Genomic DNA, 16,232 nt, shown 5'->3' with positions numbered 1-16,232 from the left:
GATTCACAGAGGTGGGGCAGTATGGGGAGACTGAGTGATCACAAGTAGCCCCCAAAAGGTATAAAACAGCAATTCCAAAACTAGCAGTAAGGTTACCAACCTAAGAAGTATGCAGGAAATGTGAGGAGGACACAACCACCTGCACTCCTTGTCCTGTGTGTTGTCACAGAGCATCCAGGACTGACCTGTTGGACACAACCATCCTGGTGCCCAAGTGCTGGACTGACTCAGGCATTTCGGTGAATCAATATGTGGACACAGGAGTGACAGTGAATGAGAAGTTTCAAAACCTGTCCTCTCCCAAAAGATCCCCACAGGCACTTGCAACATGGTAGAAACAGGCACAGCAGAAACAAGCATTGCAAGGTCCCATGCACTACCACTGCATTCCTCTTGAAGGAAACATAAACCATTTTAATTTCATTAGAATTCTTGCCCTTTAAGTTAGGCAGACCTTCTACCTCACACTGTATACCCAGGACACCATCTCCAAGTTTCCCAGTGCTGTATCAATTTTAACAACCACAAAGTATTACTTGGAGTGAGGACAATAATTCTCTATGTCATTTCTGTAGCTGAATCATTTTATGTAATCTGTCTGAAAACAATAGAGCAGCACTTGCACCATTTCTTTAAGATCCTGTGGAACAGAAGTGTAGTTAGTGCAACAGAGTGAGTAAGGCTAGAATGGTATAAAGGACTATGACAACCTTGTGTAGTTGCCCAAAGAGACAGGGAAACTAAAACCCCCTTATACTCTATGGTAAAGTCATTCTGATGGGAGGTATTAAAATCTAAAGTATTGCAGCAATTGTGAAGAGCAAACTACAGATTAATCCTTAATGGCTTTAAGGCCACGAAAGGTAGTATTTTTTCAAGCTTAATTAATGTAGTAGAGTCCTTATGGGGAGAAGGACAGACAGCTGTCTTCAAGACTTCCAACATTTTTTTGAAGCAAATTATTTGGAAATCTGCTCCATGACAGGATACTCCCATATAATGCCCTCCCCATCAGCCTGCTAGGTCGTTTTCAGGAGATACCTTCTTGACTTCAAACTCTCTGTCACATATTGAGGAGTCAGTGTAACAAATGATAAATGTATTTTATTGTTGCTTTGAAATATAAAACTATTAAATCCATGATTCCACAGCAAGGGGCAGTAAAAAAACCCAACTGAATAAGAGGAATGTAACATATTCTAAAACAAGGACCCACCAGAATTTTTTCGAGAAGTCCTTTCCTATGACACTTCCCTTCCACAGCTCCATCTCACAGTGACGTTTGTGTAGCCTGCTCTGCAACCAGTGCTAGAGTGGCTGGAAAGAATGACACAGACATTGTCACCCATGTGCTAACACGGGAGTGAAATCTGAAAAAAGGGCAGAGTTTAAAAAAAAAAAAGCCCTACAGCAGGACATGGATTAAACACTTTCTTTTCTCTCTGGCTCTAATGTCACTGAATGGCACGCCTGAGGCAGGGGTGTTCAACACCAGGCTGAGGTGGCAGACTTCTTCCAGGCACAGAGAACATTCTGCACTGTGGGTGGCCTGAGAGAGGAGCACACACACAGTCCCTTGTGCCACTGGACACAGCAGCACTTCCAGTCAGTTCTTTCCAAGGACACAGATGCTGGCAATGGCTACAAGGACAGTATGTTAAGACTGAGGTGGGATTTCTTACTAAGGGAATATATGATGAGAGACTAGGACACCACTAGGTTTTTCTAGAAAAATAATTACTGTTGGGTATAGAACAAGAGTCCCAAGCAGCTATGGAGTCTCCAGGCAGCTGGATTAATTTTAGGTATATGCCCTGCTTTATCCTCAATCACAAGTTCAATTACTCTGTCCTTGCACATGGGAAACCAACAGTGAGTATCTGAAAAAAAACTCATCCATACTGGTCTTACTGGTGAACTGTCCAGGCTCTTCCGGCCACCAAGAATGCACCAAGCCAATTAACCAAAAGAGGCATTTGAACAAGATCGTCCTTTCCCACCAGGAAGGGAGATCTCCTTCAAACGTCTCCTTCAGGTCCCTCCAGGAAAGAAAAAAGGCATTTTAAAGGCATTTTACTGCTGACAGGTCCAGGTGATACAGTCCCACTGGATGCGGATGCAGCCTGCAGCCTTCTTCCTCTCTGAGCTCACTGTCTCAGCGTGGCACCTGCCTGGCCTTGCAGTGCCTGCCTGAAGACCAGCTCCTTGAGTTGGTCCAGTTTACCGTCCCTCAAGGCATCCCGAACGGCACTGAAGAAACCAAAGTAGTGCTGGAAGTTGTGCATCATGAGCAGGACACCGGCCAGCAGCTCGTTGGTCACCAGGAGGTGATGGACGTAGGCACGAGTGTGCCTCTGACAGCAGTAACAGCTGCACCCTTCCAGCAAAGGACCAAAATCATCGTGGTACCTAAGGAAGAAGCAACGTTGGGTAACATCAGAGGCAAGAAGAGACATCCAAGCAATAAAGAGTTCCCCTGTAACCACCTGGCCTTTTGAAGGGACCTAAGCCTTAAAGCCCTTAATCCAGATTTGCTGACAACTCAGACCAGCACCACTGGCACAAAGCACATCAGATATCAGAGGTGGTTTGGGTTGGAAGGGACCTTAAAGATCATGTAACTCCCACACCCTGCCACAGTGCAGGACCACGGCTGCTGAAAACCCCAGGCCTCCTCATGCCAGAGCTCACTTCAGAGCCCAAAGGCCATATATTTAAGTCAGAATAACTCTGACTACATCACAGCTAACAGCAGAGAGGCCCCATCTGTGCCTTCCCTGGCAGAAAAGCTGCAGTGCAAGACAGTTATCACACAGTTTAGGAAGGAGAAAGCCACCAAAACCACAGATTTACTAATCCTACTATTCACAGGACAGTATTCCACTCTACTGTGAGATGCACCATTTCACAGTGAGAGCAAAGCAACACAACTGTCTACTCAGACAGCCTGGAAGTAGCTGTGACAAAGACAAGGAAGGAAACAATGGCCAAAGTTTTTGTGCAATATCCAGAAATGGCAGAACTGCTCTGCAGCTGTCCAGACTGAGTCAGAGAGTAGAGGGTCTCCACAGTTAAATAAAATCTAGTATCTCAAGACAACCCAAGTTAGATGTGGAAGAACAAAGTGATTCCCAGACCACCTTTGTGAACCTATGGTCTTTCAGCTGAGACATAATTATGACCACAGAATGTTTGCTGAATAAATGATCAGAAAACCCCTGGCTCTAGGTAAGGCAAAAGACAGCACTTTCAGAGCTAGGCTGTTGCCTGATAACAAGCCAGAATGCTTGTCCACACTATCTGCTCAGTGTCCAGAAGTACTCTCTTCAACAGCTTCATGTTTTATGAAGTTTCTCACCCAGCTGCTGACCGGTTGCAAATAAATACAAAGGACTAAAGCATCATATTTAGTCATAAGCTGCAGGTACCCTCCTCACAAACTCACATACTTTTTATCCTTCAGAGGTATCTCAAATGGTGTCATTTCTGGGTCAGCTTTGGAGACTTCCTCCTGGTCTTCTTGAGCACCATTCTTCTCCAGGTCCTGGATCTCATTTTGTGTTAAAACAGCTTTAGAACAGAGAGAAAGACCAGAGCAAGGGTAGCAACCTTTACAGAAGATATTTCTGCTACTTTCTTGCCAGCTGAAAACTCCTGCCACAAGTTTCCGCCTCTTTTTTCTAGAAAGCAAATATTTTACTTTAAATTGCTGTAGGTTAGTTAACACAAATACACTTTTAAATTACCAAAACAGCTAGAGACAAGTGAAAACTAATCAACTAGAATTAATCAAAAGTTAGAGCTGAAACAACAGTATAAATTTTGCTGCTCTACTGAGTTGAATTCTTTATAAAATGTCAAAAGTATTTTGTCTGAACTGAATGCTGAATAGAATGCAACCACCCGAACAAATGGATTTTATTGAGATTTTGTTAGAGTAGACAGGCAACTCATCTGCATTCAGTCATTCTACTTTCCTACTTTCCATGCTGTGATCATTCAGGGATTTAGATGCCCTTTTTTTTTTTTTTTTTTTTAAACCTGGAATCAAAAGAGGCTGGTAGCACTAATTCAGAAGAGGTGGGTCAACACCTGCCTTTTCAGCATCTATCTGAAAAATAAAGAACCATCCCATGATTTTGTAGGTTTGCATTTCTGAGTTTGCTCTTAAGGAGAAGGAGATGTTTTGAAACACCAATATTACTGTTTCTATAATCCATGCCTACCGTGTTTAAAACAGACAGGGGACAAAACCACTGCCATTACCCAGAGCCTTATAATTTAAGAATAAAGTAAGACAAGATAAAGAACAACAAACAAAGAAAAGGGTTAAAAAAAAGCAGCCAGCACAAAGAAACAAGATGTTCTGTTCTATTCAGCTGGCTCTGAATTATCCAGGCATGAAAAGCCACTAGGTTCTACCAAAGAGAAAAAATATGAAATGTTTCCCTGTATTAAACCATTTAACAGGCCAAAACAAAACAGCTGCTTGAAACACATTTGATAGGTACTTTAATGGGTGATACACATTCCCATCTCACAGTATAATGAACAGAGCATTTTGGTTTTGATTCAAAAGTATGAATGCAAGGACAGAGAGGAAAACTGCCCAAATAAATGGGAAACTTCTGACAGCTAGAAAAAAGAACTTCAAAAATATATTACTACAACAGATACATAATAATTTAATCCTAGAGATCACTTAATGGGTCCAGCCTTCACTGCTAATGGTAACAGAAAATTTGCCAACTGTGTCAAACTAAAACCCCCTATTCAGGAAGCGTTAAACAAATATTTAATCATCATATTTTGGCCAATGAGACATTCAGAATCCTCAATTTTTACTCAACAGATATCACACCAAAGCACCGCACCTTCATAAGTAACATATGGTAGTGGAATCACAGGTTTTCTAGTGGTCACTGCACTTATTTCAGGAACAAAGACCTCAAATACAGATTGCTATCAAGTATGAATTATTCTTACCACAATACAAAATGCAAAAACTATAACAACCATCAAGAAGCCTACCTGCTGCTTCAGGATCTGCATGGCAGTCATAACTGAAAACCAAGGCACAGCCTCGCTCTGTCACTTGGAAGGGAAAGAAGCTCTCAAAAATGTCCACTCCCCTTTCAATGCACTCAAGCACCTCATCTGGTTTGCCTACACCATGAATGATTCTGTAGAAGACACACAGGAAGAAAAATATACAATATTCTAAGTAGAAGTAAGCAGGTACCTGAAGGAAAAGACCTTGTTCCAGATTGCAATGCAAGACATATTGTATTACCATCTGTATCGCAGTTGTCTTTTGTCAAGTGGGCAGTTTGCCTTATCTCTCTCTCTGAGTGATCACAATCCCTCCTCCCATGACATCTGCTGATAACAGGCTATTGAATGTCACTGCATGGCTGATAAGAACTATAACATCCCATTGTGAGATGCTCTGCCCAGAGGGAGGAGCCAAGCATTGCTACCCAGATATAATCTGGAGATTCTGACACAGCAGCACAGCTTCCCACTGGATTCCCCAGAGGAACAGCAGCTGCCTCTTCTTCCACTGGATCTTTGGAGGAAGAATACACCCCTTTCTACAGGATCTCTGCTCCAGCAGAACCACACCTGACACTTCAGGAAGACTGCAGCCACATTTCCAACTGGACTGCTAACAGGGTGTCAGGTTGAGTTCTGACTCTGTCAGTGTTGTTCTAGTGTACTGCATTGTTTATTTTATCCTTTTATTTTTCTTCCCTATTAAAAAACTGTCATTTCCTGCTCCCATATTTTTTGCCTGAGAGCCCCTTAATTTAAAATTTATAGCAATTTGGAGGGGTGGGGAGGGTTTGCATTCTCCATTTCAAGGGAGGCTCCTGCCTTCCTTAGCAGACATCTGTCTTTCCAAACCAAGACAGACCTCCAGGTCATGTGCAGCACATGTAGCTTATCTCTGCAACTGCTAACAGTCATCACTCAGAATTCCATGTGCTTCCACTTCCCCACCTCCCACATACCCAGTACATAACAGGCTTTTCATTATTTGCCCTTTGGAAGACGGCAAAAATCCCTCATTTACTGTGGAAAAACCCCATTCTGTTCATTGTGTTTGAAGTGATTTGTATGTGATTTCTTTCACATACACATAAATACCATTAGATTCATAACATCTGTGTCATAGAACAGACATTTTCCTTAGTCCTGTTTGTGACCCAATGAACTACCAATTCCCAGACACATGGACCCTTCTGCTTGTTAGCTGTTTAAAAAGAGTGTCAACAGAGATAGCAGTAGATGGCTGGTCAAAGATACAAGTCCTTCAGGTGACAGACACATCCTACAGCACTTGGAAAACTACCTGGGGGAGAACACACTAATGAAAAACATCGTTAGAAAGAAAAAACATCCTTGCTTTAGTCTTCCCTTCTTTTTACACTCCAACTGCTCAAATGATTTACCCAAGAACGTGGGCTGTAACATCTCCTGAGACATGGCATTAAGAGCCAGGAAGAGCCTGGCTGGATTGCCATCAGTGGTAATAGAGATCCTGCTGGCAGCCAAATTTAGTTGGCAGCTTCACTGAGGGTGGGTGAAGTGTAACAGAGTAGAGCAGTGCCTGCTCTCCTGCAGGTGCATAGGCTGAAAGCAGTAGAAGTTAATGTAGGGCAATGAGCTAAACAGATAATTAGGAAAATACACAGGGACTGATAAATGAAGTCACAAGGTGCCATTTTTAGTCACTTTTCTAAGTACTCCAATTAAATTGATGAGCACAGAATAAGGAGAGGAGAAGTTTACAGCATGAGTGTTTTATGTTTCAGGTTCCCATGACAGGGAGAAAATGAAATGCAAATGTCAAAACAGTAGCTCTGCATATATGATCAAAGCCTTGCTGAAACTCATCTCTGCACAGGTAAGGACAAACATTTGTTCTTGCAAGGGTTCTTATGCTATTGGAAAGGAAAACAAATTTTATCAAGTGACTTCAGCCCCTTTAGGTACATGAAAGGATTCTTTATAAAGAGTACACTCATAAGATCATTTTACAGTCACACAAAAAGCAGCCACTTCTTGAGTGAAGCACAAAAAGTGTTTGTCTTCTAGAGAATTTCATGCTGGGGTAGAACAGAGATGAAGAACAACTTCTCCAGCCAGAATGGCAAGGGTGATTCAGGAGCAATGACTGCCTGAAATTCATGTGAGGTACTTCCAATACCCCCTGGGGCTAACCAGCTCTCTTCCTATCAAGAGGTCAGAAACACTTGTCTTAACAAGACAAACAAACTACTTGATAGATGAGGCAGATAGACTCGTAGACACTGAGGTTAGCTGAGCAGATTGGACTCTAATGCTCCCAGGGGATCTTTTAAGTAGCTCAACCAGACAGGATAGCAACAACACAGCAAGCCTCCTAATTGTCAGGAAAATTCAAACCCCAGGCACCCCTAAGCAAGAACAAGCTACAACACCAGACACAGTGCTCTTGCATTTAATTTCCTTTTAAACACCATTAGGTCAGAGCAATGCTCTGCTAGCAGAGAGAAGCAGGAACACAATGGGGCCTCAGTCATTCTCTTCAGGAAATGATGAAAAAAGCAACCATATTATTTCTGTATCAGTTGCTCTGGTAAGAACAATCCAGCAAGCTCAAACCAAGAAAGAAACCCCTATACTTCTGAACCACTAGCAAATATTAGCACGCATTTTCAAGAAGTCTTTAGTTACTGTTAGTCAGTTGTAAGGATTCAGAAAGCTGCCACTCCTGTCCAGTCCTTGGGATGGGTCTGATGGGCACAGCTAACAACTCAGATATGCAATAAGCCCCACACTGTCCAAGAAGAGAATACCACTATTCTGGGCCAGCCGGTACCACCCTGGTAGTGCACAGGCTCAGTGCCTCAGGTACTTGGACAGAGCTGGCTACCAAGACCATGTCACAAGCACCAGCTGGTTCTCCCAGCACCCCTCTCTGCCATCTGCCAGTTCAGGCCAGAGAGAACTGGAAACATGACACTTTTACTGAGAAGTCCCTGTAAAATACCTTGATAATGACGTTTTTGTTTGAGATGAACTTCAAGTAAACAATGGCCACCAAATGCGGCCTGATATATCAGTAAGTAACCCTGATATATCCTACCTGTAACTCTACCTAAAAACTTTTCCTCAAACCCGCAGTATGAGCAAAGCCTGTTGCCAGTTGCAGCTAAAATCTGAAACAAGTGTTGAAGCCTGCAGCCTGACAATGGTAAAATTTATGCAGCCTGGCACACACAGAGCTGTGCAATACAGTGATTATTTCCTACAGAGAAACTGCACAGCAGCCTGTAGATGCTCCACATAATAGAACAGATGGATTTTTTGGGATGTTGCCCACACAACTTACCTTGGTTTATCCTCTGGCAGCTCTGCTGTGACAGAAGCAATCAGTTTCAACTTGGTCTCCTTGGCCATGGCACTTCCCTGGAAGCCGTCTAGCAGAAAGCCACCCACAGGCCGCTTGGCAGTCTCCCTGGCTGATCTGAGCCTCTCTTCCAAGATATCTCCACCTTCAATTGCCCCAAACATTACACTTCCTTGTAGTTCCTGTCCCAGGAGAAAGCTACAAGTGTTAGAGCATGCTCTGCCAAAGGCATCAAACACATCTCACAGCCCAGACTTCAGATGCCTGCTACTTAAGCCCCACATTCCCAGGAACTTGCCAGAGCCATGGGGTTTCATCTCACGTAAAACTATTCCCCACACAACACCATGAAGCCATGTGTCAGACATGGGATTAGTAGAGACAAGATTCTGCTCCTTGCCTTGACACTAACTCTCTGAGAATTTTGATGCCACTCTTCCCACCTCCGTACAGAAGGCAATAACCACACACCATCTTTGTAGATGGCTTTTTATGGATGGGGGTCTCAGCAATGGATGTGCTAGTGCAAAATGCAAAGCAGGTGCCATTATCCTGGCTCTCAGACACAAGATGTCACAGGGAACTCCCTTTCAGGAGATCCAAACACTAACTCCGGTCACCTGTTTTCCCTTGTAGTGAAGACTCAGATTGTACGTCTCCTTTCAGTAAAACAGAGGGAAGTTTCAAAGCTGCTGGAAGAAATAAAGAATAGCACTTACTAATTCTATCAAATCCTCCCTCACTTGGAACCAAGGGGACTTCAAAGCAAAAAGATGGGTTTTCTCAATCTGATTAAGAAGATCCCACTTTGCCAACACATCTAATAATAAGGTAAGTGAAATGCATCACAACCCAAAAGCAGAAAGAAAAATCCTAAAATGTAGCTCTCAACGAGTAGAGATGAGAGGTGATCCTGGTGCAGAAGACGATTTAGTAAAGGAAGGAAGGAAAACTCACAGTGTTCTTGTCATGGTTTGAGCCTGGCACAATGCCAGTGCCCCCCACAAGAACACCTACTTCCCTGGCACCTACTGTGAGATATGATCAGAGACAGAGCAAAGCAGGCTCCAACTTAAGGTTAAAAGGAAAACAAAACATTTATTAACCTACAACTACAAAAGAAGACACACAAAACACATAGAACACAAGATGAAAACCTTCCAAATTCTTCCTCCTCCCCCCACCAAATTTCCAATTCCACTGCCACCCTTCAGATAATCGATTCTCAGTCTCTCGAGAAGAGAGGAGTCCCTCTTGCACCACATGACTTCCATGTCCAGTGCTCTCACCACTGCACATGGATCAGAGCTGCTTCTAGGGTTTTTCATTTTAAGGATACTTTGACCAGTTCCAAAGGGAGCACAGTCCTTCTCCTTTTGGGACAGCTGTCCCCCCCAAATTTCACCCCCTGGGGCCGAGGGGTCTCTTGAACAGAGATCGTCTTCTTCTTCTTCTCTTCTTCGAAGCGGAGGGCACCACCACCACCCTCCTCACCCGTCGTCTCTGTTCACACTCCTCCACATCACTGCACTCTCTTGGCTCTGAGCCATCGCCTCCCCCTAGAATGCAGTCTCTGTGGCACAGAAACACCAGTGGTTCTGCTGTGGCTACACAAGAAAAGTCCAGCCCAAAGCCACTCCATCATCTCCACCCACCTAGAATTTTCTCAACATCTTCTCAATCTCAACAGCTTCTCAATCTCATCAACTTCAGGAGGAATCAGCATTAGCAAGGTTCTCATCTTCCTCGGAGGGGTTAAAAGTCCCAAGCTCTCTCTGCCGGTTTGCTTCATCAACTCCCACGCCTGGCTGCCCTGCTGGGCACCCCCCCCTTCTCCTTCACGCTGGGCCACTATCACAGGCACCACAGGCACCGGCACCGGCTCTGTCTCTCTCTCCCTCTCTGGTGGGGGGGGGGGTGGAATGGAGGATGGCTGCCTGAAGCCCTTGCGATGTTCTCCTCCACCCTTGGGCCCAGGCCTGGCCTACCTCTCTCTCTCTCCGGCCACATGGCTCCCCTCCCCCCCTGCCCAGCCAGATCTGGGCGGGGGGGGGGAGGTCTGCTCACTCTCAAGCGGGACTCCAAGAGGAAGTTCCCCTGGGAGATCACAGCTTTTAACCCCTGTGTTCTCAGAGGCGTATCCATGCCCTCAGTGGACAAACCAGGTGCCAATATTAAATCTGAACACCGATTGGCTTGCCCACACCATCACAAAAACTTCATTTCCTCTTAAACCACGACACTTCTGGTTATACCCATTCTGGACTGTAAGCTGGGCATTCTCTGATATACGAGTGACACAACTTCCTACAATTTCCTGGGGCTAGTCCAGGATGCAGCACAGACCAAGAAGCACTTGCAGTGATATTGCCTCAGTATCTTGGGGACCTTACCGGTGATTTTTCTTGCAGCTCAAGGCATATATCCAAGAAGGAAAGTGACCTATCCACAGACTTCTCGGCTCTTTTTCTGCCAGCTTCCCCAGAAATGGTGTCTCCATCAGAGATGCACTGGAACCAGTCTGGCTGGATGGCCCGCTGGATGTCCATGAACTTGGAAGCTGTCATCTCCATGCGCCCTGAGCTTCCCCACAGGGAGACCGTCTATACAGGAAGAACAAGGATAACAGCAGTTGCAAAGGACAGCAGATCCTCAGTGTGAAAGGAGAGAAAGAAGGAACTGGTCTGGTGAAACACCAGCTACTGGAATGACAGCTCGTTAGATAAGTTCCCCTGGAGCATGGCTCAGATAATCAGCTGCACTTGGAAGAATTAATGAAAGGAGATAAATGACTGAACTGAAATTTCTACGATACTCTTTGGTGAAACCATCCCTCTCAACAATGACTTCTCCATATTTAAAAATCCAAGATAGAGCAGCTGGCCTCTCATCACACAGATTAGTGCCAGAATTGGGGAAAAAAAAAACCCTTGAATTACCACCAAACTTGCTGTCAAGTAAGCAAAAGCTTATAAAAAGCAGCAAAGGCTGCAATGGCAAATACAACTTGCTAGTTTTCTGTACAAAATGCAAACCCAAGAAACCACTTCCTCTTCTGAGCACTCAACTCACACAACACGCATGAATGTATGCATTTATATAAACCATGCAGTCTGGGAAGAATACAAAAGCTTGTTAAGCACTCAATCTTAGAACCCACATTATTTTAGATCCCAAATCCAGCAACTCTAGAAGGCACTGAAATACCCAAACCAAGTCGATGTAAGGAACGGCTCATTAGAATTTCACACACGATCCTCCCTGTCTCTTCACATGCTTCCCATCGTGCCAGCACACATGGGACCCCATCTTCCGTTGCTACTCCATGATACCGTCAAAAGAATTTATAGCAAGACAAAAGCATGTGGACAAGGAGATTATCTTACCTGAATACCTAGCAGATATTACCATTCAATTCACTAAACATTCAGATTCATACAATGTTCACATTTTAGCCTATTTTGCAGAACCGGTCATTAACCTGTGAATGCAACTTGGCCACTGCTTTGATTGTATCATTGTTAGGCTTGTGAAACTGCTGCTCCAAAACTTTACAGGGGTATTCAAGTAGGTTAAGTAAAGGGCTTGAGCCCTTTGGAAGTCAGCTCTTTTATTCTGCAATTCTGTTCATGCCTTTTTAAATGAGAAAGGATTTTCAGCCATCAGAAACAGCATATAGCTTGGAGTGTTACAGGCACTTTTTGGGGCCTGAGGGTATAAACACATTCTCCTAGCCTGTGCCAGACAGACAGATTAAGCAGTGCAGTTCTCATGTATACTAATTTGTAAATTGAATTTCATCAGCAGATGCAAAAAATATGAGCAGAAGCCCTTTTTTTTTTTTTTGGTCTGGTCCCCACAAAGCCTGCACAAGTATACTGCATGCCTGCTGTCCATCCATCCATCCTGATTACTTCTGGCCTTATCAGCCAATTTCACCAAATTTGAATAAAACTAGAAGCCTCCAAAGCAATAAAATTGTTTGCATATTTCCAACTAAAAAAAAAGAGCAACTCCAAAAGGATTTCCAAAATTTGCATCTACAGAATAACTGAAACACAGTTTCAGTTTGTATGTTTTTCTGCAGCAGCATGATGCTCAGACAGTACCTGCTGCCTCTTACTATCAAGAAACAGCTGGTGAAGGCAGGCAGAGGAAAGTCAGAGCTGTCTGAGCCAAAGGGCAGAGTGTAATCACATCTAGTTACCTTCATTCTGTTCTTGAGAGGAAAAAAGCTGCTTTGATAAATAAAATAGCCATGCAGCTTAGAGTGCTGAGCATTATCCTGTGATATTTAAATCCAGCCAGTGCTAGGCTTTCTGGCACAGAGCTTTCTGTCCCACTGCTTTCAAAAAGCTTTTATAAGTATTTGTCAGTACAGATCCAGCTGCAGAAGGCCTTACAACAAGGTGACAGATATCTTCACCAGCTTGTTTAAAAAACACAAAAACCTCTGAATCAAACTCCCAACACCCAGGTTTAGATTGCTGCTCTCACCTCAAAGCTGCACAACAGTGGGACAAGCTTCAGGTAATTCCTTCTCTCTAGAGAGAGAGGACTCAGCCTGGATCCCAGCAGCAAAGAATATACACTGATAGCTGTCTGGCAGGAGTTATCCTCCATCACTCAGTGACCTTCCACCAAATGTGGCCATACCCAAACAGCCCTTGGGACTGATGTATGTGAGCAGGTGCCAGGAGCTCCAGCATGAAACTGTGTCAGGCAGCAGGCAGTGTGTGGATTTGACAGCAGCGTGTGAGCCTGTGGGGTGGAAGAGGCAAATGTCTGCAACTATGCACTCCTGGATTGCTGAGCCACTCTCCTGCAAAAATTCTGATGTCCTTCCCCTTTGTGGGCCTGTAGAATAAGCACAAGCTTGTACAGCAAATATGCCAAATCACAGGTATTTTCTTCTACTGGTATTTAAACTACAACACCATGGTAGCCCAGAGTTCACCTGAATTGCCACTTAACTGCTCAGGAACCATTCAGGGAACATGCTGCCAAGTAAGATCATGTACACCTTCATTTAGTTGGAGGTAAGAGCATGTAAATGACAATCCTCTTTATGCAAAGATTTGTTTTGCGAGTCATATGGCTATCTGAGCACGCCCACAAAGATGAAGGGAGGATTGGCAGATTTCTTTTGGGAACTTTAGGTGGACCCTTTCAAGTCTTTGCAGCTACTGTACCTTGTTAGTGTTGTAGCCAGAGGGGCAGGGAGTGACTGGGTCATGAAGGGAGCAGTAGAGCACAGCATCCGGCATACCTGAAAACAGAGAGGCAGAACCAGAGCAGAGTTTCATGAACCAAAGCAAAGCCAAGGCAAGGATGTGGCTTGCAGCTCTGCAAAAGAGAACAGGGTATCGTCCCCCATACAAATACATCCATTCTGACAAAAAAATAGTGTTCATCTATCTCTCAGCACCAAAGACGACAGATTTCTTCCCCAGCTTTACTAACTGCCTGGAGAGCAGGACAAACCATGAAACAACACTCTTTGGTTCTGCAGCCTGCATAGCTGCTTTGGGATTTATTTATTTAATATTAATCAGGAAGTGGATTAATACTCCACTTCCTGATCAATACTCCAATTAAAATTTTCCAGACCCAACAGCTGACTCACTTGGCCACTCAACTGAAAACTGATACACTGGAGACACCTGGCACTTGACACAATCCAAACTAGCAACAGTCCCAAGGAAGGATAAAGTAGACTCATAGAATGGTTTGGCTTGGAAGGGAGAAATCATGAGAAATCATGCCTCATGGGCAGGGACACCTTCCACTAGACCATGCTCCTCTAAGTCCTATCCAACCTGGCCTTGAACATTTCCATGGATGAGACATTCACAACTTCATTGAGCAACTTGTCTGAGTGAGAGTGAGAACAGGAGAGTTAGAGAACGTATCAACTACACAAATGAGAAATTTATCATCCCTGCTGGACTGGAGGTTTCAAATGTCAGACAGCTAGACAGCATATCTCCATGACATACAGCCCTCTCTTCAGAGATAGCCACTGAAACTGGTAAAGCCTCCAGGAAATTCCAGACAAAGACATTTTTTAAATTTTTCTTGAAGAAGTTAATTGCTCCAAACAGGTATGGTTTATTGAAATTTGGTGCAAACTTCCTTTGGAAAGCCAAACCATAATTTTTTTATATGTAATGAAATGCATGTCCCAAATTTTTATGAGCTTTTTAAAAAACTAAAACAAACAAAACAAGCTTAGGCAACTCTTTTTTTTTCTTGAAAAATGTGCTAAATTGCATACACAAAGGACTGTCTGTAATTTATAGAAATTACAGACGCATCATCACTCTGTAGCCTGACTGAAGGATTTTTGGCCATACTAGTGACAACATACAATTTCAAGTCTTCCCTAGTGCCACTTTGAGTGAGAAAATCCCTAAATGTGCAAAGTGTACATCTTTCTGCCTACTATACTACCTGAACATGCTGTAGTGGGATCCACCTGCATCATCTCTCAGATATACAAGCAAATACTTATACTTTACCCATAAATTTTGCAGCTCCTTCTTTATACTCTTCCAGGACATCATGAATTTCTGCTCTGCAGAAATACAGGAACACATTAACTAAGCAGACAACTGACTAGAGAGATTGGTGGTTTCATAACTAAGGCTTTTTCTTTTCCATACTTATGGCAAATAACAGCTCAGTCTGACACTGAGCTGTTATTTGCCATCCAGCTGTCAGGCAGTGAAGCAGGGACAGATGGAATGAAATGCCAGAGTCACAGAGCTCTAGAATCACAGCTCATAACCTGAGGCACTCATAATTCTGTGGCAAAAAAGTAAAGCTTTCACCTGCACTGACCAGGGACCACTAACTTGATGGAGAGCATTAAGCTATACTGTGACTTTTTGAAGAGCATCAGTAATGTGTTCACATCATTCAACAATTGCATAAGCTTTACCATGTAATCTTTCCTTTCAGTTGCAACTTAAATAGTTTTGAGAGTTACTTGCTGCTCCAATTTTACATTAAATGTCTTCAGGTATGGGGTACCTACCACCTCTCTGGGCAACCTGGTCCAGTGCTTCACCACCCTCATTACAAGAGATACCCTCTTATAGTTTAAACCCATTACTACTAATCCTACCACAACAGGCTCTGTCCCCATCTGTCCTATAATCCCCCCTAAGGTATCAGAAGCCTGGTAAAACCAGGCTGAACACCCCCAAATCTCTCTGCCTGTTGTTACAGGAGTGATGCTGCAGCCCTGTGAGCATCTTTGTGGTGGTCTAAAGGACCTGGTCCAACAGGCCCATATCCTTCTGATGGTGCAGGCTGCAGAGCGAGATGCAGCACTCTCAGTGGGGGATCAGCCAAGCAGAGGGGCAGAATCACCGCCCTCGCTCTGCTGCCCACCTCAGGAAGATGACTGTGAAGTCACCACGATGGGTTTGGCCTAAACACGCTAAAAATCACGCAGCCCTCCTGCTCCCTTGCCGTCACCTTTCCTACCCCGCCCCTGCACCTCCCTCGGGTGGACAAGCAGGGCCCCGGGCGCGGGCGCGGTACTCACAGGGCGGGCAGGGCGATGTGCGCCACGCCGGGCACGCCGCGCACCTCCCGCAGCGTGTCGTGGGTGAGGTGCGGCGCCGCGCCGGTCCGCGTGTACAGCAGGCAGCCGGGCAGCTCCAGCGCGCCGGCCCCGCCGCGGCCCAGCCCCGCCAGCGAGCCCAGCCGCCCGCCGCCCGCACCGAGCAGCTTCAGCCTCATCCTCGCCCCGCGGCGCCGGCTAGGGACGCGGGCTTATGGGACGCGGAGGACGCGGGGAACGCGGGCCGCCCCTTCCCGCGCC

The 16,232-nt window shown here is 44.7% G+C and overlaps 1 protein-coding gene across 2 annotated transcripts; it reads right to left on the bottom strand.

Moving 5' to 3' along the window:
• Positions 1-1,084: 1,084 nt before the first annotated feature.
• QTRT2 (queuine tRNA-ribosyltransferase accessory subunit 2) lies at positions 1,085-16,186 on the bottom strand. Of its 2 annotated transcripts, none has more exons than XM_050977339.1 (8): positions 15,954-16,186; positions 14,920-14,975; positions 13,591-13,667; positions 10,792-11,001; positions 8,381-8,580; positions 5,032-5,183; positions 3,450-3,570; positions 1,085-2,409 (listed from the first exon to the last, which is right to left on the bottom strand). In XM_050977339.1, exons 1-8 carry the CDS (start codon positions 16,148-16,150, stop codon positions 2,148-2,150), a joined length of 1,275 nt encoding a protein of 424 aa, XP_050833296.1. In that variant the 5' UTR covers positions 16,151-16,186; the 3' UTR covers positions 1,085-2,147. The 2 variants fall into 2 exon arrangements, with proteins under 2 accessions (XP_050833296.1, XP_050833299.1); XM_050977342.1 differs by lacking the exon at positions 15,954-16,186 and adding an exon at positions 11,606-13,159 and having other exon boundaries at positions 14,920-14,954.
• Positions 16,187-16,232: the final 46 nt, after the last annotated feature.

This window comes from Serinus canaria, chromosome 1, assembly GCF_022539315.1.
Source record: "Serinus canaria isolate serCan28SL12 chromosome 1, serCan2020, whole genome shotgun sequence".
NCBI lineage: Eukaryota > Metazoa > Chordata > Aves > Passeriformes > Fringillidae > Serinus > Serinus canaria.
This window is presented reverse-complemented; position numbering and strand designations above follow the sequence as displayed.

Coding starts and splice junctions, on each gene's coding strand:
- QTRT2 (XM_050977339.1), bottom strand. CDS start 16,150: ATGAGGCTGAAGCTGCTCGGTGCGGGCGGCGGGCGGCTGGGCTCGCTG. Junction 14,976..15,953: donor CACATCGCCCTGCCCGCCCT/GTGAGTACCGCG, acceptor GTATTTCTGCAG/AGCAGAAATTCATGATGTCC. Junction 5,184..8,380: donor CTGCCAGAGGATAAACCAAG/GTAAGTTGTGTG, acceptor TGTCTTCTACAG/AATCATTCATGGTGTAGGCA.